This window comes from Mauremys mutica, chromosome 6, assembly GCF_020497125.1.
Source record: "Mauremys mutica isolate MM-2020 ecotype Southern chromosome 6, ASM2049712v1, whole genome shotgun sequence".
Taxonomy (NCBI): domain Eukaryota; kingdom Metazoa; phylum Chordata; order Testudines; family Geoemydidae; genus Mauremys; species Mauremys mutica.
In genome coordinates, this window is record NC_059077.1 from 43,144,150 (window position 1) to 43,171,364 (window position 27,215).

Below are 27,215 nucleotides of genomic sequence, written 5' to 3' on the forward strand. Positions count from 1 at the left end.
AAAGCTTGTCTCTCTCACTAGCATAAGTTGGTCCAACAAAAGATATTACCTCACCCACCTTGTCTCTCTAACATATTACCACTCTCATTTACACCCTTAGTTTAAGTGGCAGAGGCCTATGTGGTGAATCTAAAAGTTCCAACCCTGCTGGTGAAACGTGGGTGTCGATATGATGCCACATGATGGAATTCTTATTTTTTTCAGTTTGCTTTTCTAAAACCTAGGAAATTACATACACAAAACTACATTAAAATAACATTGTTTGCAAAGTCAAATACTCAGATGTTAGGAAATGCCAAAATTAAGATTGCCCGTGCAACCTTAATTGGGCTCCTTTGTTATTTTAATGCAGTCTTTGATTACATGATCACATATTGTTACTTTCATAGGACCCTGCCTCATTCAGTGCACAGGATATATCTGCTCTGGAGATGAATCAGCACTGTGTAATAAAGGTGACTGCCATGTGTAGGACCCTTGCCTAATTTGTTGCAGAAATTGAAAGGTGTGTGGTGAATGAGGCAGGGGATTGCAGGAAGAGAAAGGATGGTCTCATGGCGAAGGCATTTGAATGCTGGCCCGGAGAACTGGATTCTATCCTTGCCTCTGCTATTTACATGGTAGTTTAAATGTCTTGCCTAGTATACTTTCACAGGTGGTCACTAAATTATAGTGTTCCTTATTTTTAGACTTCATTATTGAGACCTTGATTTCAGAAGTGCTGGGCACCCACAGCTGCAACTAAAGTCAATTGGGGCTACTCTTTGAATATATAAAAAGGTCTATATAGTGCTAAGTATTCTGAAAAATCAGGTTGTAGTTTTCTCAAATTGGACACATGAAATTAACAGATACTTTTGACATTGCCTCAGTTCCCCATCTGAAAAATCAAAGTATACCCTCATCTCTCAGAGGTGTTCTGAAAATAAATTAGTATTTGTGAAGCACTCAGGTACTATTGTCATGAGTGCCATAGAGAAACCCAGGAGGAAACTAACAATTCCGTCTTCAGAGCAAGATTTAAATAGTGTGCAGTAACTAAGGCATGAGGTCACATATTGAACAATGGGGATAAAACAAAATATTGAATAGCTGCTCATTAATTGAACACCATCCATTCTGTACACTGAATTAGGGGTTTTGTGGAAAAAATGTTACCATATAATTAAAGACTATCATAATACATATGCACATGGGCTGAATCAAGATTGCACAGGCAAGCTTACTTCTGGCGTTTTCTAGTTTTTCAGTGCTTGACTATGCACACTTAATATTCTAATAACATTTTTTTAAATTTTGTATTGAAGACATAATAAGATCAGTGGAATAAAACAATCTGAGAAACAGTGTTAGTGAGCTCTAAAAATAAATTTACTGACACTAACTAGATGCTCTGCTTTGAGTGCATGTGTGACATTTCGTAAGACCGTCAGAGGACTTATAAAACATAATAATTGTAACTTGTAAATCAGTACTCCTACACTGTTTTGAGATTACAGTAGTCCCGAATATTTACAACAGATTGCAGGAAATGGGAGTAGAAGAACTAAAAGATTATTTTGGAAGGATTTGGCAGATAAAAATAGTTTTCATGTTAAAAGTTCAGACTGTGGTTACCTTTTTCTGAACTAATAGTTGATTAAATAATATCCAGGAACGATGAGACAATTTACAAATTTTATATTGTTAATCCTAAATCTAGTTACATTTTACCCATACAAACAATAGAGTAAATAGTTTTTATTGGTTAGGAGAATGTCACCTGTGAACAGCTGTTTTGTTTGTATGATTGCATGTTATTTACAGAAGGGAATACAGGAGGGATTGTATTTTTAGAAAATAAGTACTGTTCAGGTAACAAGAATTACAAATATCAGAGGGGTAGCCGTGTTAGTCTGGATCTGTAAAAGCAGCAAAGAATCCTGTGGCACCTTATAGACTAACAGACATTTTGCAGCATGAGCTTTCGTGGGTGAAAGCTCATTCTTCAAGGCATCTGAAGAAGTGGGTATTCACCCACGAAAGCTCATGCTGCAAAACGTCTGTTAGTCTATAAGGTGCCACAGGATTCTTTGCTGCTTTTACAAGAATTACAAATGTAATTCTGTTTAAAGATCTGTTCTAAGTTGTGAGCAATTTGCCCTTTTTAAAAAAAAATAGTTTTAGAAACTTGTAGAGGGTATACTCTGTGCCTCAGAATAACATTTGAGGGTAGTTTATATTAGTTATTCTGATCTGTTGCCTGTAGTGATTGAATTTTCACAGATCCCCTAGTAACTGCCCTCCTGGTAAAGTTGGTAATTATCTGATAAAATTATCTGACACTTGAAATGGCAATTTTTTAAAACCTGTGGGCACCTATTACATTTTAATTTATATCTTTCACATGCATAACTTGCTATTTGTATATTATTGCTTCTATTCAGTTCTATGGTACAGTATATGGTACTTACATATCACTTTTTCTAATCTATTTTACTAAGACACCCATATGAGAACAAGTGCTCAGATTCTGAGTTCTTCAGTTCATTAAGCTTATTTCCCATGTGGAAGTTATCCTCTATCTGGGACATAATTATTCATATAACAACCAGTTCTGATCTCACAAGAGGATTTTTCTAGATAGGAAATAAACAAATCACCACTGAAGAACAAAGATCAAGTTAATATTCCTGGTCGTGGAAGAATGTAGAAACTGTGATGCACCATAATTTTTTCTAAAAACATGACATTTAAGAACTTTTACAAGAGGCAAGCAGCCTTATAAAATTGTTTGGACTTTTCTCCAAATTTTTTAATAGGCATTTTTATGCAGAAAAATACTTCCAAAAAATTAAAATGCATGAGAGCACCTCCTATCTCTTCACAGCAATGATTAACTAGTTAAGTACCATTTTCAGGAGTGTGTGTTCCTGTTGACTTCAATAGAACTCATATACTAGTTGACACCCCTGCTGGTAGTCACAGCAGACATATCAAAGATTGAATCAATAAAGACTGAATTACCTTCTTACTGGTAGATGTAGTCCATTCAGGACTGAGTTGCAATGCACTGGAAGAAGTAGTCCTTTCAGGAGAGGGTTGAGATGCACTGGAAGTTGGCACTGCAGTTGCACTTTTTGTGGAGAAATGAGAGTTCAGCTTTCAGTGCTGTTGATTTGGCACCTTAAGGTTTTAATTTTAAAAAGAAGGGAAGCGACCTGGCTGAGTCACTCCCATCTCTGTATGATGACGATGGCTTTCAGTCCTAATGCACCATCTGCTGCCAAAAGGCAATGAGCTGCTGCTGTGTAGCAATGCAGTCCCACGTTTGCCAGTCCCAGGAGACTTACGGTGACGGTCAGCTGTGTGGGCTCCATGCTTGCTGTGGTATGTCGTCTGCACAGGTAACCCAGGAAAAAAGGCGCGAAACGGTTGTCTGCCATTGCTTTCACGGAGGGATGGAGGAAGAGGGGGGCCTGATGACATGTACCCAGAACCACCCACGACAATGTTTTTTGCCCCATCAGGCATTGGGATCTCAACCCAGAATTCCAATGGGCAGGGGAGACTGTGGGAACTATGGGATAGCTATCCACAGTGCAACACTCCGGAAGTCGACGCTAGCCTCGGTACTATGCACGCACACCGCCGAATTAATGTGCTTAGTGTGGCCGCATGCACTTGACTTTATACAATCTGTTGCCAAAAATCGAATTCTGTAAAATCAGAGTAATCCCGTAGTGTAGACATACCCTTAGCTAGTTTTCCACTGGAGGAATCAGAGATGAGGGAAAAATCAAAACTATTGTGGTAAAGTGTTTTCTCTTCCCGTTTTGATTCTTGGTATCTGTGCTACTTGGTAAGCTTTTTTTCTGTTAAATAATTTACTCGGGAATTAAATGATTGGCATCATTTCATTTTAAGGAATAGCAAATTGGTATAAAGCATTAAATGATGTTGCATATTTGTATATGCATTCTATTAAGTTAACATTTATTAGTAGTAATTATTGCTTAACAGCAAGATAAGTTATCCACATTGTTTTAAGGTTCACATAAACATGAAGGTAGGACACTAATAGGGGGAAAAAAGTTGTTTTGCATATTGCTTACTAAAATTACTACCTGTGACCCTGAACACTGGTATAGCAAAGTAAGCAAAACTAGAATGCCCTTTATTAGAATAATACAATTGAACTCTGAAGAAGTATGCTAATGGACACTGCAAGGAGAAATATGGGAGTGAAATAGTGTCAATTTTAAGTGAACATTTATTCTCAGAGTTTTATGTAATCACTAATTGCTGTGTTGAACCCAAGGCTAGTACAACAGCTTCATATTCTGGGTAGCTAAAATATTTGCTTATATGAATACAGTAAAGTACAAGCTGTTGATTAATCTTTGTATTAAGACACTATTAAGTGCATTAATGACTCAATTAAAAAGAGTTGCTTGGCCTACAGCTACCTCAAGGACTCATTCAGGACTGGCTTTGAGACAGAGGTGTGATTCAATTGCAGTCTTATGAGAGCACCTCAGAGACAAGTGATTTCCTTATTAGTTGTGTATCCTAAGGAAGGAAATATGAGTGTGTAGTTTATTCAAGTACAGTAGTATACAAAAAGTCATACAAGGGCTTGATTCAGAAATTAAGATTAAGTCTAAAATGTATAACTTCAGGATTGTTTTTAAAAGACAAGCCACATAAAGTTATTAAGTTATGAGATGCAAACTATAAATGTGAAATAGCAGAAGAGTGGACTGAGGTAATTCAGATTATAAATATTGGCTCCAGTACTAGTCAGGTAATACTGAACTTGCACCTTCTGTACTACAAAATGTATGTTTCTCCTCTTTGTGTAATAAAATATATAATATTGCTGAGATGTCCGTATGAAACACAAAACAACCAGGCCCTCTTTTATAAACATGGGAATGTTAGATGAAGAAAGAAATAATAATAAACTACTAGAGACAGAACTTAAACAGGATTGAAATATGTGTATTGGGAGTTGGCCAATTAAAAAGACTTAAGCCAGGAATAAGAAAACTACTCTTCTTGCACTTTATAACAAAAACCAAACAAATGAACCAAAAACAGTCCTCAATCTGTGGACTCAGGCAAAGACTCCTACTGCAGATCACTGGAAAAAACTACTGATAGAATATCTAATGAAGGAAGACTTTACATATATTGTAGGAACAGTGCAAGACAGACAAACCAAAAAATGGATAAAAGTAATAGTATACCTGGTACAGGAAAACAAACAGAAATACTGAAATGATTTGTTTTGATAAGGGCACTAGAATTTTGTATTTATCATAGAATCATAGAATATCTGGGTTGGAAGGGACCTCAGGAGGTCATCTAGTCCAATCCCCTGCTCAAAGCAGGACCAATTCCCAACTAAATCATCCCATTTATGGGAACAATGGATAATTAAGAAGGGTATACATAAGACAATACTGAATTATATTCTCCCATGTCTAATTTCACATACTTTCTATCACCTCACTTGAGTCCTCTCTTCCTCCTCTCCCAAAGAAAATGTTCAGTTCCCCAAAAAGGTTTTTAAAAATTAATATGAATGTTTAAATATACATATTTTAATATATGGCTTTATTTAGATAACTTGAAAAAAAGGAAGAACTGTAATATAACAATATACTGCTCAGTATTGTTAATTTTGTAATAAGATGGGTACTTAAACATGTCAAGACACTATTTAAATGTTTTATTGTAAATTGCTTAAATATCAATAAATATTTTCACTTAGTGTAGGTATATAAATATTATATACACTACAAAAAGGAGGATGAAATTGGATTTTGAAAAAGTGGAAGACAAGATTTAAAAGCTTTTTCCAACTTTTTTATGTCTCAACTTTTTTTTGTCATAGTGAAGCAGTTTCTTTCCAAACAAAAAAGGTTCAGTTAATATCATTTGTGTGTGTAGGTTTCTTATTTATCTTTTCATGGAACTCCATGATTGTAATGAATTTGATATACATATCTAGATAACGTCTTAAGTAATAGTTTTTTAAGGGAGTAAAATCCTAGTAGTAATAGCATGAGTATCCTGGTTAATTTACAGTAGAGATGATGGTATGATTTGTATTTATCCCACACCTTGTAATTGTCATTTATACCAGTGGTTCTCAACCAGGGGTCTGGGGCCCCATGCAGGGGTTTGCAAGCAGGTTTCAGAGGGGGTCTGCCAAGCAGGGCCAGTGTTAGACTCGCTGGGGTTCTGGGCAGAAAGTCGAAGCCCCACCACATGGTGCTGAAGCCCGGGGCCCTGGGCCCCAACACCTGGGTCTGAAGCCGAAGCCTGAACAAAGTAGTTTTGCGGGGGCCTCTGTGGCCTGGGGCCCCAGGCAGTTGCCCTGCTTGCTGCTCCCTAAGGCCGTCCCCAGCTTTTATATGCAGAAAAACAGTTATTGTGGCACAGGTGGGCCATGGAGTTTTTATAGCATGTTGTGTGGGGTCTCAGAAGAAAAAGGTTGAGAATCCCTGATTTATACCAGAGCGAAGTGTGTGTAAAAATGCTAACATAATTCGGGATCATTTTTACACCCTCTTTGTTCTGGTGTTAATGGCAACACAAAGCGTGGAACAACAATGATTTGGAGGCAATCTCATGAAGTGCTGAGTGCTTGATTTAATGCCCTTAAGTCCTCAGTAGCACCTTGTACAGAGAAACTACTTTATCAATAGTTAATTAAAAAAACAAGCCCATAATAAGGAACAGTATCCCTCATTGCTAGAGTACTACAGGAAAGATTTAGCTGACTGGTCAGCTGGTTGAATTGGAATATTTGTGTTTTGGAAGCTAAGTTTAGACCCTAACTCTCTAGTCCAGGATTTCTCAAACTTCACTGCGCCATGACCCCCTTGTGACAACAAAAATTATTACACAACTCCAGGAGGGGGGACTAAAGTCTGAGCCCACCAAGCCCTGCTGCCCCCGGTTGGGGGGTAGGGTTGCCAGGTGTTCGGTTTTCGACCAGAATGCCTTGTCGAAAAGAGACCCTGGCTTCTCCGGTCAGCACAGTTGACTGGGCTGCTAAGTCTGGTTGGTGGCAGTGGCTCCCAGAAGTGGATGGCATGTCTCTCCGGTTCCTAGGCACAGGGGTGGCCGGGGGGGCTTTACGTGCTGCGTTCCTTTTCACTGGAACTAATGGGCTCCTCATCCTTTATTGGTGTGGTCTGTAGGACCCACTGCAGTACAAATGATAAGAATAATAGGGAAATTCCTTCCTAATCCTGAAACTGACAGTCTTCTAAAGCCATGTGCCAGGGGTCTCTCAATATCCTCCACTGCCTAGAAATCCCCAATGACTGATGCACCATATGACCCCAGCTCTGTACATTTCTTAAAAAACAAACAAAAAACCGCAAAACAAACGTCCACCAACCCCAACAGGGTTTTTTGAAACTTTGAAGCATGCACAGAATATAAACTGAGTACCTTTTGTTATCATATGGCAATCAATGTCATGCTGATATGGAATTTGGAGTACAGTATAAGAATATGCCCATTCAGTTTAGTATTTCATATGTAAAAGTAAGATCAGGACTGACTACTCTCAGAACTTAGTTTTATTATTTCGGCAAAGTATTTTTTTCTTTCTTGATGTACAATTCCTTAACTTTCCTAACTGAGCACATTGAAAAGAAACAGTACCACCAAAATGTTTTTGGGGTGGTCTTCAGTAGCAGTGAAAGTTACTGCACATACACAACAGTGGCTTCTAAAAGGTGGCCTTGCCTATTTTTTCAGACTTAACAGCAAAAATCTTTCTTGCAAAAATAAAAACAATTGATGTGAAAGCTAAAGCTAAATTTACTGCAAAACTTCAGTTTTTAAAATTCAACTGTATATATTTTATAACAGTGATTTAAAAACAGCACCCAAAGCCCCGTTTTATCTACTTTACTATTTAAAAAAAAAAGCCTTAAGATTAAAATCATTTACTACAACAATAAATGAAGGATGGCTACTTTGTACGCCAAGTGTCAGCTTAATGTGATTAAAGTAACTGTTTCCTATAAACCAGATAGGATTCATAATGCCGATTAAAAACTAGGTCTCAAGAGTGTGGGTACCTTTTCTGTATGTGACTATGCTTTCTATTGGTTATACATAGGAAATGGTCCTTTAAAAAAACATGTGACTCATTTTGCTTAGCCTTGTAATCTTTAAAAGTTAGACAGTAAGTTGCTTAACTGAAATATCTTATTCTGTATCTGGAATGTGTTTGGAAAATGAAACCTAATTGTAAAGAAGGGGCCAGATCCTGAACTGATATTTCATTGATTTCAATAGAAGGACATGGATGTGCACCCTAGATTGGGATCTGGCCTAATGTTTTAAAATCTAATACTGATGGTATCCATTTTGACTTTATTATTATTATTAATTATTAAAAGGCCTGTTTTGGCATTGTCAGAATGTGCACTCAATGAAAGATTCGTAAAACTATTTTCCGTTCTTCAGTACAGGTAAAAATCATACAAAGAGTAAGTTGATAATTAAACAATGTCTTTAAATCAGATATTTTTCTTGAATCTGAACCTTTTAAAGTATAGCTAGGTCTCTTGGCATCTCAGAACCTTTAATACATTTTTACAATTCTCCTGGTCAGATCAGTATTCTTCTGTTAGGGAGTTAAGGCACAGAGACTAAATAACTTGACCTACATCTCTCAAAATCTGTAGCAGAGACAGGAACACAATCATATCTTCCTAATTCCAGTGTACTGCCTGGGGCATAAGACCATCCTTCCTCTATCTGACTGTAGTTGTCTGCATTTGTGTGTAGGTAAATTACTGGGACGACCTTTCGCCTTCCTTTTGTAGCATCAGTGCCTCACATCCTCAAATATCATGAAGTTTAAACAGCTAAAGTTCATTTTCAGAAATGCCAACTGCAATTCATGGACTTCACGTCCAGAAGTGACCATTATAATCTTCTAGTCTAATCACCTATAGTACATAACATCAGCCATACAATTTCACCCAGTAATTGAAAACTTATTTCTAAATATGCTTCACTTTAGAGTATATTGTTGAGATTATATGTTGTTACATTCTGAACTAGGTGGACTGAGCAAAATAGGGGAAAAGGTTATTTAAAAAAAAACTGTTGTAAAATAATTCATTTTCATTTGAAATTGTTTTGTTATAGATGCTTTTTTATAAAATTGGTTGATTCAAGTCTTTGATGTAAATATTTTCTTTTAGGATGGTGTTTTGGAAGAGGAAAATGAGAAGGATTTCTATGAGTCTGATGAAGAACAGAAAGAAAAAGATCAGAAAGTGAAGAAACCCTATGCTATGGATCCAGACCATAGATTGCTGATACGAAATACAAAACCCTTGTTGCAAAGCCGGAATGCTGCTGTATGACAAAAACCTTTGTGTCTTGAACTGCTAAGTGTCCACCCTTCTAAAATGTTTTAATCAAGTATTTGGAGCATTCAAGTGTAGAGTATGCCCCCCCCAATGTGTATAGAAAATACCATGCAGAATTGTGTAGTTACACAATAGTTCAGTTGTAGCTAACTAAAAGTAACCAGTTCTCAACTGCATGCCCTTAAAAGTGGGAAAGTAATTTAATACTAAAAGTCCTGAACAGCCATGTTATGTGCTGCCTACCTGTTCTTAATATTAAGAGGAGAATTAGGCAATACAGCAGGGGTCGGCAACCCTTCAGAAGTGGTGTGCCGAGTCTTCATTTATTCACTCTAATTTGAGATTTCGCGTGCCAGTAATACATTTTAACATTTTTAGAAGGTCTCTTTCTATAAGTCTATAATATATAACTAAACTATTGTCTATAATATATAACTAAACTATAAGTAAATAAGGTTTTTTAAATGTTTAAGAAGCTTCATTTAAAATTAAATTAAAATGCAGAGCTCCCCGGACTGGTGGCCAGGACCTGGGCAGTGTGAGTGCCACTGAAAATCAGCTCGCCTGCCGCCTTTGGCACCCGTGCCCATAGGTTGCCTACCTCTGCAATACAGTATATGACTGCTGCCATAGCACTTCAGGTTATTTAGCTTATCAGTTTTCAGAAGCTCTAGTGAGACAAACCCTGTTAATATGTGGATGAAGACTCTCAAGGAAAACTGTAGGTGCTTGTGATTTATTAGATGGCACTTTTCTCTGAGGTGGGGATTTTCAAAGGAGCCTGGAGGAGTTAAACACCCAAATCCTTTGAAAATCCCAGCCTGAGTCCTAGATTCAGTCTCCCAGCAGAATACTGAGGTGGTTAAAACATTATCTGCATAGTACATACTGAATGTCTCTGGGAGCTAGATTAAAAGATCTGACTTTTCATAGATGCATAAATCTTTAAGGTCAAAAGAAACCATTATGATTATCTTGTCTGATCTCCTACATAACACAAGCCATGGAATTTCACCCATTAATTTCTGCCAGACCATAATTTCTACTTGAATTAGAAAGACATCCAGTCTTGATTTACTGGCTTCCGGTGATGCAGAGTCTACCACATCACTAGGTAAATTGTTCAAATAGCTAATTACATTTGCTTAGCTTGGTCTAAATTTGTCCAACTTCAGCTTCAGCAGTTGGACATTTATCTAGATAAGATTTCAGATAGTAGAGAACTCTTTTCTTGCTCGGGTACTTATAGACCATGATCAAGTCACCTCTTAACCTTTTCTTAGATAAAATAAATAAATTGAGCTTCCTTGGTCGCTCGCTGTATGTTCTGAGCCTCAAATCATTTGTAGCTCTTTTCTGAATCCTTTCCAATTTGCCAACGTCTCTTTCAAGTGTGGACACTAGAACTGAAAACAGTATTCTGGTAATAGTCTCACTAATGCCGAATAGCTTGATAATACCACCTTCCTATTTCTACTACATATTCCCCTGCTTATATATCCAAATATTATATTAGGTCTCTTAGCTTCTGCGAGCTCATGTTCAGTTGGTTATCCACCGTGATCCCTAAGTCTTGGAAAGCAGCAACTTTGAAAAAATGATTCTGCTTGTGTAATGTGACCTACGTTCTTGGTTGCATTTGGCAGTATTAAAACTCTCATTCAAATGAACCCAGGTTACCAAACGATCCAAACCACTCTGAATACTTAATGTCTTTCTCATTATTTGCCACTCCACCAATTTTGCAAATTTTACCAGCAATGATATCATTTTCCTCTGTATCGTTGATAAAGATATTGAATACTTTGGGCCAAGAACAGTTTCCTGGGGACTCCACTAGAAATACATTATATGATTTCTCATTTATATTTACTTTTTGAGATCTATCAATTAGCCAGTTTTTAGTCCAGTTAATATGTGCTACATTCATTTTGTATAGTGTTTATTATTTAATAAAAATATACTGTGGCACTAAGTCAAAGTATATTATGTCAACATTATTACCTTTTATCAACTGAATTTGTAATAGCATCAGAAATATCAAGTTTGTTTGATAAGACCATAAAATCATGGTGATTGATGTTTATAGAATCATAAAAATGTAGGGCTGGAAGGGACCTTGAAAAGTCATTTAGTCCAAACCCCCCTCTCTGAGACAGGGCAACGAATACCTAAACCACCCTGACAGGTGTTTTTATCTAACCTGTTCTTAAAAACCTCCAGTGACAAGGATTCCACAACCTCCCTTGGGAATCTATTCCAGTGCTTAACTATCCATATAAGTTAATTCTTTTTCTTAACATGTAACCTAAATGTTCTTTCTGGCAGATTATTTCTTGTCCTATCTTCAGTAGATATGGAGAACAATTGATCAGCATTTTCTTTACAACAGACCTAAATGTATTTAAAACTCTTATGAGGTCCTCCATCAGTCGTTGTCTTCTCAAGACTAAACACACCCAGTCTTTTAAACCTTTCCTCATAAGTCAGGTTTTCTAAACTTAGTCCAGAGGAGAGCAATAAAAAGTGACAATCTCTAATTTGTCCATATGTATCTTAAAGTATGGTGTCCAACACTGGACACAGTACTTCAGCTGAGGCCTCTCCATTGCTAAGCAGAGGGGACAGTTGCCTCCTGTGTCTTATATAAGACATTCCTGTTACTACACCCCAGAATAATAGTCTTTTTTTACAACAGCATCATATTGTTGGATCATGTTCAATTTGAGGTGGTCATTCTTTTAATTCTTGCCAGACTGCATCCCTTGTGAGCCCTTTCATGGTTTTGTTCAGAATATTAGGCTGCCCAACCTGTAGTTAAGTCATCCCATGTACCCTTTTAAAAATATTGGTACATTAGCTTTGTTTCCAGGAGGAGGACCTATTAAGTCTTAAAAATCAATTATTATTTTTTTTTTACGGTCTCTTACATTTTGTTACTTGGATCACAAGCACATAACCCTACAGGTTTCCTTTTGTTGTTTTACGTCCTTGTAGGTCATTATTAAATGCAAATACCATTGTATAGCTTGATTAATATGGTAATAGGAAAAGGTTTTTGGTGATGGTATTACTGTTTAAAACTAATTAATGAACAGCTATTACTGGAGCTAGATTTAATAAAAATAAAAAGCTTTATATAGATTTAAAGACAGGGAATTTTCTCATTCATTTGTACTGATAAGGCTGTAAGTTCTGGTTTCTTAAAATATCAGTTTGATTAGCACTTTAGCTACATCTGATTATTATTTATTTATTTATTACTGATAGGAGTGTAAGTTATTCATTAGATTATAATTCAGAAATGAAAATATATCTTGGCTTTTGAACAACCCCTTGGTATCAAAGATTACATATGCAAAAATAGAAATTTAAATCTTTGTATAAGCAATGAGTGTGTAATTTTGCAGCTTGAAAGTAGAACATTGTGTAGTTACTTTAAGGTAGCAGATTGTTCTGCATGTTAACATTGTATTTTCAGGTGGTGATGGCAGTTGCCCAGCTTTACTGGCACTTGGCACCGAAGTCTGAAGCTGGCATTGTTTCTAAATCCTTAGTGCGTTTACTTCGTAGCAATAGGTGTGTCAAGCTCTTTTGTTGAACTTCAAACAGAACTTGCTAAACAGTTTGTTGTTCAGTTTTAAATTACATGTAACTGTACATTGGGTCTAAGCTGGTGCTTGCAAAAGCCTGCCAAAACAGTTCTGGGGAGGGATAGCTCAGTGGTTTGAGCATTGGCCTGCTAAACCCAGGGTTGTGAGTTCAGTCCTTGAGGGGAGCCATTTAGGAATTTGGGAATTTAGTTGGGGATTGGTCCTGCTCTGAGCAGGGGTTTGCACTAGATGACCTCCTGACCTTTCAACCGTAAGAATCTATGATTAAACACCAATTTATACCACTAAACAGAACATTTTTGCAGGACTCTCCGTTTATTTCATGTACCCCCTAGCTATGAGCACCTCATTGCTCCTAGACAGTTGTACTCTGTGAAATGAACATGACTGACTGCTCGGTATACACATGGGAACAGTGAAAAAAGTTAGTTTGGGCTTGCATGGAACTGTTGGAAATTATAATACTTTGTAATTCTTTACTGTCTTCATAAACGTTAAATAAGTCTGAGGTAGGCTATGGTAGCAGCCACCACTGAGAGGTAGAGAAACCAAAATATGGAAGTGTTTGGATTGAACCTAGACCACCTCTAAACCAAGATATTCATAGTCAAATTTCATAGTCATAGTCAAATTTCTACACATTTTTTTAATGTTATATATTTGTGCTAGATAAATATTTATATTTTTGTAGTGGTCTATGGTTTACCAGAATATGCACACAGCCCTCTGACAGATACCTGGGACTAGCAGAATATACCCCAAACCACTGACTTTTTTGAGATTTATCCTTGGAAAACTACTTTTAAAACACCTGTTGTCAAGTATTGTCCATCCCACATTTACAGCAAAAATATTAGGTGAAGCCAAATGGTTGTCTACCACAGTAGTTTCTGTAGTGCAGACAAAGAGTAAACATTTTCTTTTTAAGCAGCAAAGAATCCTGTGGCACCTTATAGACTAACAGACATTTTGCAGCATGAGCTTTCGTGGGTGAATACCCACTTCGTCGGATTCTTTTTAGTCTCACTATCTAGAAATATATGGGACCTTCCTGAGTTTCTGGTTTGCTGTATGTCTTGCAATGCTAGCTTCAAAAGTCCTAAATAAATCCTTACATCTTTCCTCAAACTAAAAAACAAACCAAAAAAAAATTGTCAAACAAAGGCTGCATCATTACATTGAAAAGTAATATTTTCCTTTTAAAAGTATGCAGTGTTGTTGTAGGCTGTGTTGGTCCCAGGATTTTATAGGGAAGGTGGGTGATCTGAAGAAGAGCTCAGCTTGTCTCTTTCATCAACAGAAGTGGTCCAATAAGAAATATTACTTCAACCACATTTTCTGCCTTTTAAAAGTGACAGTCCTAAATTTGTGCTGCATCTTGCTATAAAACTGATAAGTGACATGTAATAGCTGTCACGCCTTAACTTTTTCTTGTTTCTTTGGCATACTCGAATATATTTTATAAGTCAAATATATATGGTAGCTTATATGCATAGAAAGAATATTCATAGATATTTATTGAAAATTCAGCTAAAAACCTTTCAGCAATACATGTAAGTGCATCCTTTTCGTTTGATTTTTTTTTTTTGCTTTTAATATACTGTCCTCCGAATATGTAATTTTGATAAATATATTCAACAGTACTCTCTCTTTGATTTCTAGGGAAGTGCAGTATATTGTTCTGCAGAATATTGCAACTATGTCAATTCAAAGAAAGGTATACCTTGCTTAGCATTTTCTAGATTATACTTTAAATTAAGCATAGGCACAACTACTACTTCAATGGCTTTTATTTTTCAGGGGATGTTTGAACCTTACCTGAAGAGTTTCTATGTTAGGTCAACTGATCCAACAATGATCAAAACATCAAAGGTGTGTTTTATAATACATAATAAATATATATATATATATATTTTCACGTATATACTGTATGATTACTTAGTATGTCTAACAGGAAAGTAACATACTCTTTGACTGTTGTGAAACTCATGTGTCTCTGAACTATTCTGCTTTTTCAATCTGATTTCTACAGATGGCATTTGGGGCAGGCAAATGGGTGATTTCCTGGTACATCAGGCTAACTGAATATGCTGAATGGAAATGTTGTGTAAGGTAGCAATGGCTCTCTTTCTATCTGAAGAGGTGTCCACTCAGAGTTTCTTGATATAACTAGCAGATATGCTTGGCTTTTCTCTTCAAGATCTCAATGTTTTATGATGGTGGGAAAGTATTATTATTCCCTTTTTATAATTCAGGAAATTTGAGATACAGTCACACTGTGTGTGTGAGAGAGAGAGTTGGGAATAGAGGTCAGGTTTAGTATTGTCCAGAACTTCACTTTTCTGTGCAGAGAGAACCATAAAATTTAGGACTCAAATTTAGGACTTATGGAGTATATAGTGATATAATTTTTTTGTCTTTCCAGTACACACACTGTACCTGGAGAGAGATGCCTGCTGTGACCTGTAACTCTTGAGTTCCATTTGTAGATCTGAACTCTGTCCCTTTAAAATAAATAAGTAAATAAAATAACTGTGATTTCTGGCTCCTTTTCTTAACTAATTTTTGGCTAAATATTTCTGGCTCCTTTTCTTAACTAGTTTTTGTCATCTTTTCATCAGCAGAAGTTTTACTAAGGCCCAGAGGTTTGAGAGAATGGTAGATGAGTTTTCTTATCTTAGTTCTGTCTTAGGTGGTTGGAGAGCTCCTGATTTTAGGGGGACAGACTAGAGAACAGATCCTAATATAATCTTTCTTCTTACTTGAAACTGTAAATGTAGGGCTTATGGAGGAAGCTAGCCTTTGTTTAAACTGGTGAATTGAGAACTTAAGGCTTCTCTGACCCTCTCCAGTGTTAAAATGGAAAGGCTTTGTGGCCTCATCTTAGAGCAAACTGCTGAGCATGCTGGGAAATGGGAGGAGTCAGGGACAGGCATACAGAATCAAATCACTCTCAGGAGAGAGACAAAGGAAGAAGGCAAGGAGAAGTAGGAGGTGGCTGCCAGGCTGGGAATAACTGAGTGTTTTAAAAGGTGAAGAGGGCTAACCCTTATGGTCTCATATCTTTGGTAAGACTTATGGTGTTTCAACAAACTTGTACATAAAAACAAGAGAATGGAGTGCAGCAGGGGTATTGTGGTGAGAGAGAGAGAAACCCATCATTTTTATATAAATATTTTGGGAGTAAATGTTACTGTACACTTTCTGAAAAGTGCACTTTATTAATGGGACTGCTAGCAAATACTAGTCCTGTATTATTCCTGGCACACCTCTACCTAGATATAACGCTGTCCTTGGGAGCCAAAAAATCTTACTGCATTATAGGTGAAACCGTATATTGAACTTGCTTTGATCCACCAGAGTGCGTAGAACCCCCCCGACTCCAGAGCACTGCTTTACCGCGTTATATCCAAATTCGTGTTATATCGGGTGGCTTTATATTGAGGTAGCGGTGTATTTCAGTCATGTTTTTTAATTAACAGCTTGCATTAAAACAAAAAATAAAACCTGTCCTTTATTTCACCACATTTGTTGTGGATATCTGACATTCTGCTCTCACAGTGTTGTCATTATTTACAAGGTGGTGGTTAAATTGTTAAGTGCTATGAAGATGAAAAAATGCAAACCATTACTATTAAATGCAATATGTAGTGTTTCAGAAAAGTTAATCAGTGCTAAATTGTTTTACACATCATTTAAAAAAACCTCAGTGTTCAAAATTTACTCCTAAAACTTAAGTGTTCAAGTATGCAGACCTGTCAAACTTCCCACTTTAAGTTGGGGACACCTGCCGTTTATGTTGTTCCATTCAGAACCAGATAATTAGTCAAAACTTTTCTAAATCCAGATGCATATCTCATTCAGTTACTGAGTTCGTATTACCAGCTGTTTCTCTTGCTAAAGGTCCTTTCTGGCTATGTTCTGGATTCAGACTGCATTGGAGGTCTCCAAATAGGGAACTTTGTGCTTCAGTGTTGATACAGCCTCAAAGCATGAAACTTTTGATATGGCACACAGGTGTAGCATATCAAGAGTGATTTTATCTTTTTCCTCACCAAAAATTAGAGAGATTTTTGAGGATGAGCTGTAATTTGTCAAAACAGAATTTGATGAATGCTATGGAAGCACCTATTTCCCTCAAATAAGGACTCTTGATCATAGCTGCTTTGAGAATGAGTTACGGAAATTTCATTCATTGCTCTCTGGCACCTTATTCTCCCCCCCCCCCACTCCGCAGCCTAATCATGTCCCATGCTTCTTTTTTTCTTTGTTTTGTCTACATCATGTTGGAAAACATATCACCAAAAGCATTTCTGCTCTACTGGTTATACAGTGGCACTATGTAGAGCTACAGCTAGTGGGAAATGCAGGGCTGAGCCCTACTGTGTTGCTTTGAAAGCACATTCTTTAGGTTCTGGAGGATGTTAACATTTCAGGGTACTTCAGATTTCTGCCTCAACTATTAAGTGTTCTCTTAAGTTTTTAAGTGGTACTTTTTCTTGTAGATAAAATACATTATGCATATAATTTCTAAAAAAATGTTTTCTGCTTATTTTAATCAACTTGTAATAAAATCTCTTCTCTCCTTCAGCTTGAAATCTTGACAAATTTAGCAAATGAGGCCAACATATCAACACTACTTCGAGAATTTCAGGTCTGTGCACAATTCAAGAGTATTCTTCTTGCATAAATTGCATTCTGTTAACGTATTACATGTATTATAAACTTTCTGTAGATGAACTTGGAAATTTTTAAACGATAGTCTTGTTGCTGTATAAGATGCTCTTTGAATGAAACAGAGACTGTATGATACAACCTATAGAGCTTTTCTGGGATGTAGGAATGAATTATTTTAACTGTGTTTTTGCTTTGAACATTGCTGCATACTACTATCCGTCACAGAGAGGCAAAAATGTAAGGAATGAAACTCAAATGTTTGTTAAAACAAATCCTGCCAAGTGAATTCCATTGTTAAGTTGGGTTAAGAAGACAATGTTTTAGATTTAGCAACATTTGGTCACTATCACTGGCTGCTAATTCCTCTTCTTTAAATAATTGGAATAGAGTAAAGTGTATCTACTATATTTTTCCTATTACTTTATACATCTTTGCTACATGTGCAGTCTGTAATGTCAACAGTGTGTGTCCTTCCTCTCATCTGTCAGCTATTTTCATTCCTCCAGTTCTCAGGCTGGGCTTCCCCAAAAGAAACCGGTTCTTTTTTCAGACAAGTTGGTTATTCATAGATTTACAGATGCAGCTAGTTAAATGGACTGAAACCTCCCTGAAGAGAGAGCTCATCAACCTCCTTCAGCCTTGCACTCAAACTAATTTCTGCTTTTGGGTGATTGCCCTTGCCCTTCCCCTCCCCCCGCAGTCAGAGGCCTCTGTCATCACAGGTGACAGAACCTGGCAAGACAATACGTTCTTAAAAATACAGGATAGCAGCATAATTTCTAATGTGCAATATTGCTTTGTAAATTAAATTTAGTCTAAAGTACATTTATTTAATACAGATAATAAGGTAAGTTTCCAGTTAATAAGACCAGTGTGTTGACTAATGGAAATCCTGTTTTCTCCAGACCTATGTGAAAAGCCAAGATAAACAATTTGCTGCAGCTACAATTCAAGCTATAGGCAGATGTGCAACCAACATCTCAGAAGTGACTGACACATGCCTTAACGGCCTAGTGTGTTTGTTGTCCAACAGGGATGGTAAGCTAACTGTTCTGTTTATGTTTTTGAGTGACTTGATAGCTTGAATCATCATCTTGGCAGGATCCACAGGTAGCAACAGATTAAAAAAGTATATTGAATCGTGATGTCTGTTTGAAGTCAATTGGCGTGGCTGTGGAATAACAAACTCAGCTAGACAAATAATAACATTGCTTGATTTATCCTGTGGTTTGAAATTGTTTTCGTAGTTTGACTCCGCACTCCACTTTAAAGAAAGCAATGCATTACTCCCAGTGTGCAGTTACACTGACACCTGTAATTGTTCAAAATGTAGTAATTAAAAGAGATGCAATGTGTTTCACAGCGAATAATAGTTTAATATTTTATCTAATAGTATGTTCAGTTGCATTAAAACAGTTAGCCTGCAGAGGGTGCTAAAAGCAGGGGAATGGCATTTTGTATATATAAATGGTAAAATCAAAGAGCATATTAAACAGTTTTAGAATAGGCAGCTCCAAACTTGGTTTGGTTTTGTAATTTAGCTTCCTATTAATTTTATACACAAATCGCTTAGGAGCACAAGGGGTGGATAGAGGCCAAATAGAATACTGTAGCAAAACACTACACATCTGTCTTGACAAAGGCACCAGTAGTTAGTGCAGTTATATAATAAACACCCAGAACGAAACAAATAAGGAAATTACAATTACTGTCTGTTAATATGAGATACAGTATGTTTGGCAAAATCTACTTGGAAATACTCAAGTCTTCAGAGGAGTGAGCTTTAAAGACAAACTTACTAGTTGGGACTAATGATACAGAAGAGGGATAAATAATATTAGTCAAAATGTTCAAAGGTAGGTTCCTGAATTCATGTTTATGCACCTAAATAGGAGGCCTGATTATTTTTCTTTCAATGATGCTAAGCTCCTATTGCTCCCATTGACTTCAGTGGGGTTTGTGGGAGCTCAGCTTTTCGCTCGGGGATCTCAAAGTAGTGCACAAACATGAATTTATTTAGATCAGTTTTTTGTAAAGGCAAATGAGGCCTTAGTTTAATTCAGTCGCTAAAAGCATCAAACAGTTTTTGAATATTTTATTTCAGTTACTTGTATATCCATTTTATTTTTGTTTTTGTGGCTGGTGGCCCTGAATAACAGAATATGGGTTTGCCTTCTCTTCTCATGCCCTCTACCTTTTTGGCTAAATGAAAAATGTTTCTTCCAGCGTGCTCCTTCCTTTATATCATGTTAGTATGGAATATTTTCATCCCTCTAATAGCCTGGGCCGCTGTTCATTTTGCTAAGGATTTCTTAGTCATTTCTGAACAGCTTTGTTCACCCAATATGTCTGCAGCTACTAGGAGATACAGTAATTACAGAGGTTGTCTTTTCATCACTTACAGACTTAAGAGAAAGTAATGATCATGCTCTCATGATGTTTTCAGCTTTTAGAAGTTTGTGATGTCCATCTTGCAATCACTTCTAAATCAGGAACTGCCCCCAAACAAACAGGCATTAGAAAGTTGTCAGCAGTTTTTATTAAGCATTGCTACTGGTCTTTTGCTCCATATCTTTGCTGTAACAACATTGTCCTTTTGACTTCTTTCAGATCAGTTCAATGACATGTAGTTGATCATAGAAGAGGGCACAAGAAACCCCTACTTGCCTGTAGCACACCTGTGCAAGAATTTACCATAATTTGGAGTCGGCATCTAGGAATGGGGTGGGGGTGGGGGCGTAAAGTTTTGGTAATGACCCATCTTACCCTGCATTCTTTCTGCTAAATTTTAATCTTGAGCAATTTCCAGGACCTGCATACAGAAGCTTACGTAATAGCACTTTTACATAAACAAAATCAAAATCCCACACAGATTCTCCCCTCTCTCCTTTCCCACCCTTGTTTGTGGAAGGTATGGCAAGGCTTAGAATTGGTTTTTCTTATTTCCTTGTGCTTTCCTCAGCACATCAGAAGTTCTGCCTGCTCTCCTGTCTTCTCTGTGAAAACTCCCACATGATTGCTACATTTCTTGAAACAATTGCTTTGCTAAGGTGGGTTCTCTGGTGCTGGTCCCATTAAGATTGAGAAACTAATTTCAAACCTGTCGGAGACAAACTGGGTATGAAGCCACTTCTTTGTTCTGTCCTGAGTGTACAAACTAGAATTTCAGTAAGTTTACTTTCTGAGGTGACCTAGTTACTTTTTCTGTTTCAGGTTGTGCCAAGCTTACACAAATTCATTATATATATTTTTAAAATGTTGTAGTAGAGTATGAAAATGCAATTACAGTGAGCAGAGTTTTAACATTTACTTTTTCTGGTAGGTAAATATCCATTTGAACAAGTATGCCCTGTACTTCATAAGGGGAATAACACTAGAGCTGGTGATATCTTATCTATCAGTAATAAAGTAAAAGAGAACTTTAACTGTGCATATTGTATTAAACAAAATATATATTTGCTTGGTTTAAGGATCAAGGTAATGTGCTAGTGCAGGGGAAAAGTATCAACAAGGTCAGAGCTTGGAGTGTGGAAAGGGTTGCCAAGTATCCACACAGCCAGCAAATTTGTTACAAGGAAGAACAGTTTGACAGCTATTTGCATACCCTTTCATTGTCTCAAATAGGTGCTTCATACTGCCTTCCTGTGGTTCAAAGAGGCTGTACCCTCCAAATGAGTGTACTTGCTATAAATACATCTTAGCCTCTTTTAAAACGCCTTTTACACAGATTCTGTAATATGTATGAAATAGCCTCTTCAGTTTCATATTTAGTTGCTTCAGCCCTCAGTTAACATATATAACCAATGAACCTTATTTTCCTAGTAAAATGTGTCTGTCATACAAAATGCTGCACTGCAAGTTGGAGCCTCTTTCGAAGCTCTTGTTTTTTCCAGTGCCATTTTAATATTCTGTATGTTTTTCCTAAATAATTTATTTGTGGATTTCTGAACGGTGCTGGAGTGGTTAAATTTTCACTTGGGAAAATTATTGTAATTCGTACCATTCAACTTGTGGGTCACTGTGTGATTTTTGTTTCCTGCTATAGCACTATGGATTACTAAAATGGAATTTTGTGTGACTGAACTCAGTATGATTTTGATGAGTTGATATGTCAAAGGCTTTTTTTTGGTGATTGTGTTTCCTGAGTTAAATACTCATTCCAGTATTGTGTAGAAATCTTTTGCCAAAGCTTGCAGTAGTGATTTGAGAATGTTATGATTAGTGGTCAGTGACTTGGTGTAGAGAATTGAGAAGCTGCTGACACATCTTACAATTTCTATTTGTCCAGACAATCCTCACCAGAATACCTTTTTATATTTACTGTTTCCCAATTACCAAACCTCCCAGGTGAACTGTTTCATTCAAAAGAACCTGTTGCTGGTTTTAGAATTAATACCTCATTTATCATTACATTTCCTGTAATCTTTTTTACTTTAGTTGTAGCTCCATTATTCCTGTGGAGTATTGCTATAGTGTGTCTACAGTCTAGACTGTCTAGGAGTTTTGTGTTACTTCTGATTCTTTCATTACATTCCATGTTGCTCAATCTGTATTTGAACTTTAACTAATTTTTGTTCGTAGACTGGCAGATGAATACGTAATTGTATATAGGTTTCCTTGTTTTGATTAATGCTCATCACACATTGTATTAATTTTATAAGATTGTATCTTTTCATCCTAATGTTGCTGCTTGATTTTCACTTCTGAGATGTTAAACCACCTAACTGTTGGTTTTTTGCCAATGTAGTAATATATTCGCCAGTATGTCTTGCTGGTTTTTGAATCCTCCATATTCAGAAAATAAACTTCACAGTGCATGAACTTATTATTCTAGATAACTTCCAATTGTATTCTGATATTAATTTATTTTCCTCTCATTTGTACTTTACATTTAACATTTTTATTGGCAGCTATATTCTTTTAACCGGAATCATGCCAGTTCATCTGCTTTATATTTCCAATTCAGTACTTCAAACTTGCTCCTTCTATCACATATACTTATTTGCTTCTAACTGCTTCTGAAAGTGGTTCCTGTAGTGATATTTCATAAATTTCTTTGTACATAATTTACAATGCACTTTATCATGTGCATTTCCACAATGCCTGTGACTTTTAAGCATATCTTAGAACCCACCTTAGTTAGGTTTTGGTTTAAACTAGTTTTCTTTTCTTGTGTAAACACTTGACTTTTGAGCATGATTTTATTAGTTTGATGTAGTATAATCTTTTTTAACAAAGCATACTGCATAATCAATTAACTTTCATTTTGTTGGTTTGCAGTTTCTACTGTTCTGTGTGTATCACTACACTTAAAGTTGTTCTTGCATTTTGACCATATCTTATTACTTATTATAGGAAGGAAAAAGATCAGATGTTATCATTGCTTGAAATTATTACAAACACTGAGCCAAAGGGCTGTGCCTATTATCCTTGACTGATACAGAAGATGCCGGGGGCGGGGGCGATATTTGGACTCGTAAATAGCCTCTTTTGTGGAAGCAGTTACTCTTCAAACTTTGTATTATGCAGACACAAACTGTTTTAGATAGTCCTTGTTTTAATTTGCTGTTCATTTACCCTCACTAGTAAGTGGGATTCAAGGAAAATGTCACTACAAGGATTATTTTTGGGAATTCTGTTTCTTTCCCCTCCTCAACCCTCCAAACTACTTACAGGTTTGTTGAAAAATTGTCACTTGACAAGTTTGACACTTTTTATTTTTTACTTGTTCTTTCATTGTAATTTTTGGCAATGGTGGAAGGGGGCAAAATGCTCTCCAAAATAACCTCGACGGTAGGATTGCGTAAATCCTTGGGGTCTGTGGAAGAGATGCATTTTGAAATTTAGGGTTTTTTCTACAAAGGGATTCTCAGGAAGATTAATCTATATTAACTGAAGGTGTGAATTTAAAGTGGATTACTTACATTGCATTACTTACATTGCATTAAATCCCTGTTTGGACAGTTTCATTCAGAATGAAAGTGGCCTTAATTTGGTTTAGCTTAATGCGATCCACTTTAAATTCACGCTTTTTAGTCAGCTTGGATTAACTTCCTGCCCCCATGCCGGTAAGCCTTGACTTTTGTCTCTAATTTTGTAATTTTAACCTTGATTCAAGAAATTAGTTTGGAGAAATGACTTAGTTGTCATGTCAAATGGAGGATGACACATAAAACTGGGCGCTAAAATTTAAGCTCTTCAGAGGTTCAAGAGGTATCCATGGATAGCTACAGCTGTAATTTTTAAAACAAAAATCCACCACAGTGAGCTCTTCTAATTTCTAGATGACCATGGTAATATTTAAGGGATTTCTTTCCCTCACTACTCTTCTTTTGTACATCTTTCCTTTTCTTTCTGATTACTGATGTAAATTGAAAATGAACAATCCATGTGTTGGATTAACTACCCAAATATGAGGATGTTGTGATCTGTTTGGGGAAATATAAGTTTACCTTTCCCCAATGATTGTTTTCAAAGCGCATGTACAGTATGAGGAAAAATAATTGTCTGCTTTTTCTAGTGGATATGAAAACAGTCTATTTATTTATTTAGTTATTTATTGCTTTGGTTTCAACCTTGACTATGTTTGACTTTCCTTCATCTTTCCTTACATGAGTTTATTCTTGCATAGGAGTTTACCTCTGCACCAATGAGGGTTTTTCAGCTTCAAAAACTGCATATTTCATACAAGTTGATCAGGCTGCGAATGTTACTTGTTACAGTAGTTAAGCATTCCGGTGCATGACTTGGACATAAATCTTCAAACAGCTTGCCTATTTAGGATCCTCATTTGAATGTACTAGAGATTAGATTATGGACTTGGGAGAGAGGATGGGGGAGAGGGGAGTGTGCAAATGCAGTGTTTAGCTATTTTTACTGTTTGTTGAATTAGCTGGCAATTTTCTGAACAACCTATATTTCTTTGAGAGTCCATTAAATACTACAATTTAATTATGTGGAATAGGTATTTGTGCCTCTAGAATGACTTATTTAAAAATAAAAAAATTAAGTACAGACACATTACAACTTAATTAAAAGGAATCCTCAAGAAGTGTGTATAATGGGACATGCTTTTGTTATTTGTTACCACGATCCTTCCTCCTCTTTTTTTTTCCTCTCATAACTTGCTTGTTGGAGCAGGACCTGTCTTCAGATTTAGAAAAGATCTGCACATTTATGCTACTATTATAAATTAAATTAGTTTTGCAGTTAAACTTGTTAGATCGTTTACAGTTTTGAAACAGTTGCTGACAATTTGGTGCACATTATTTGTATTCCATATGCATAAACACTTTTAAAAAAAAATATTCTAACTTGTTTTTGTCTTTATCAGAAATAGTAGTGGCTGAAAGTGTAGTTGTCATTAAGAAACTGCTACAAACACAGCCTGCACACCATGGTGAAATTATTAAACATATGGCAAAGCTCTTGGACACTATTACTGTGAGTATTTATGCATACTTCTGTCTTTTCTTTATTAACTAATTAAAATTGAAATATTAAAATATAAATCAAGTAAACTAAAACATTTGATTTGTTAAGTCTGTGGCTTTTTTGGATAAGATCAAGTTCTCATGGCTTGCACATCGAAACATAGTTTAATCTCATCTTTTGTCAGGATTGTTCAAACCCTCTATACAAATTTTGAATGGTTACTATTTTATTAAAATGTTCATGGCTTCACTCATATCAAACACGTATTAATGGAGAAGAAAAGATTCAGAATAGCCTGAATATAGTATTTGCAAAAACAGACTAATTCAAACAGGATTGGATTAATCAAATAAAATTTTATTAGCGCTGGTATCTGCAGTATTTACGTTTTGCTGAATACCCCAAATATCTCATTATTTTGCATCTGAGTGCTCCTCTTGGTTTTATGCCCTTGTTCATTGGCTTTCAGTGTAATATTGGATCAAAAACTATATTAATCATGCTAATTTTGAAGCTCCCTAAGGGACTGGGTGAAGTTACCAAAGAGATTGCATCACTTTGTGTAATTGTGACCTCCCACCGCAGCTAAACTCTGCTGGAACAGTGGAACTGTTAACCTCGAGTGAGGGGTGCATGTCCACGAGATGGAGCATCCTTAGTGACTAGGAATCTAGAAGTATCTCCCAGAAAGAGTACACCCATGAAACTTATTTGACATATTGTCCCATTCTTTGGCCTTTTGGCTGTCAGACTAGCATCTCCTGCACCACAGTTCTCTTCCTCAGTTTATTAGGGAGAGTAGTAAAATGATCCCTGCATTTCAGGTTTAATGAGTGACCTGTGCAAGAAGCAGATGACAGAATATTGTTGCGATGTGGGATTGTATTACTGTAGGTCTGATATATTCATACATCATACAGTGGCAAGAAATGGCAAGAAATTTTTAACTAGCGACAGGGCTTGAATTCCTGATTTGGGATATGGTGGAAGGTTTAAAACTGTCTTTTAAAATGTAAGTTTTAAGAGAAATGAAATCAGAGTGCACTCTAAGAGCAAGTCTATACTACAAAATTAAGTTGACCTAAATTACGTTGACTATAGCCATCACAGTAATTACATCACTTTTGCATGTCCACATTACATTCCTTGTGTTGGCGGTGTGCATCCTTATGAGGAGCGCTTGCATCGATTCAGTGGTCACTGTGATTCATTGTGGGACCACTTCTGAAAGGCAGCAACATTTGATGTAAGCAACACAGTGTCTGCACTGACACTGTGTTGACCTAACTACATTGACCTAAGTGCTATGCCTCTCTTGGAGGTGGGGTTATTAAGTTGGTGTAGTGGGTGAGTTATATCAGTGGGAGCTGCACTTTAGTGTAGACACTTATACAGTTAGGTGGACATAAGCAGCCTTACGTCGACCTAACTCTGTAGTGTGGAGCAGGGTTATGTAGGAAGTGATTGTTATAATTTTTCTAGTGGTCACCTTAAAGAAATTTCCTCTGTGGGCTGATTATTCCATAATTGTCCACTATGTGGTTTTCTTGCACTTTCTTTGGAAGCATCAGATACCGGTCCCTATCAAAGACTTAATAGTGGACTGACATTTTTCTAGACTTTAGATTTAGATCACTCTCTTAGAAAGTTACTGTCCCATTTTCATAAGAGCTTTGTTTATTAAATTGATCTGCTGGAGTCAAATGTGCTGGATCATCAAGAGTAAGGCCTACTGTCTGTGCCTAGGAGCCCTGTCTCTTTCAGTGCATGCCTTGAATGGGATAGAGTATTCTTCTGTGTAGCCAACTAATTTTAGATTATGACTTATTTTCCTTTAAGAAGTCAATAATAAGAAATTCAATTAAATTATGTTAAGAGATCTTTTAAAATGCACAGTTAAGCTCTCATATGTCAGGTAACGCCAAGTTAAGATTGCATGCCCAGTCTTTAATAACATAACCATGCATTATTTCTCAAATAATGCATTATAAAAGTTTTTCTACAAACTTTCAAGGCGGTCAGTGAATGAGGTCAGGGATCTTAAAAGCTCAGTGTAAGAACTAAAATGAAACAGGATTTAGTGTTTGCATGG

At 36.5% G+C, this 27,215-nt stretch overlaps 1 protein-coding gene across 1 annotated transcript in view; it reads left to right on the forward strand.

Annotated features, from left to right (window-relative positions):
• The window catches only part of AP3B1 (adaptor related protein complex 3 subunit beta 1), a 271,189-nt gene that overhangs the window by 106,522 nt on the left and 137,452 nt on the right, over positions 1–27,215 (forward strand). The window contains exons 8-14 of the mRNA XM_045021277.1: positions 9,228–9,386; positions 12,880–12,977; positions 14,675–14,729; positions 14,813–14,884; positions 17,604–17,666; positions 18,595–18,727; positions 25,023–25,132. Of these exons, the coding sequence (XP_044877212.1) occupies positions 9,228–9,386; positions 12,880–12,977; positions 14,675–14,729; positions 14,813–14,884; positions 17,604–17,666; positions 18,595–18,727; positions 25,023–25,132 (690 nt within the window). The remainder of the gene's footprint in view (positions 1–9,227; positions 9,387–12,879; positions 12,978–14,674; positions 14,730–14,812; positions 14,885–17,603; positions 17,667–18,594; positions 18,728–25,022; positions 25,133–27,215) is intronic.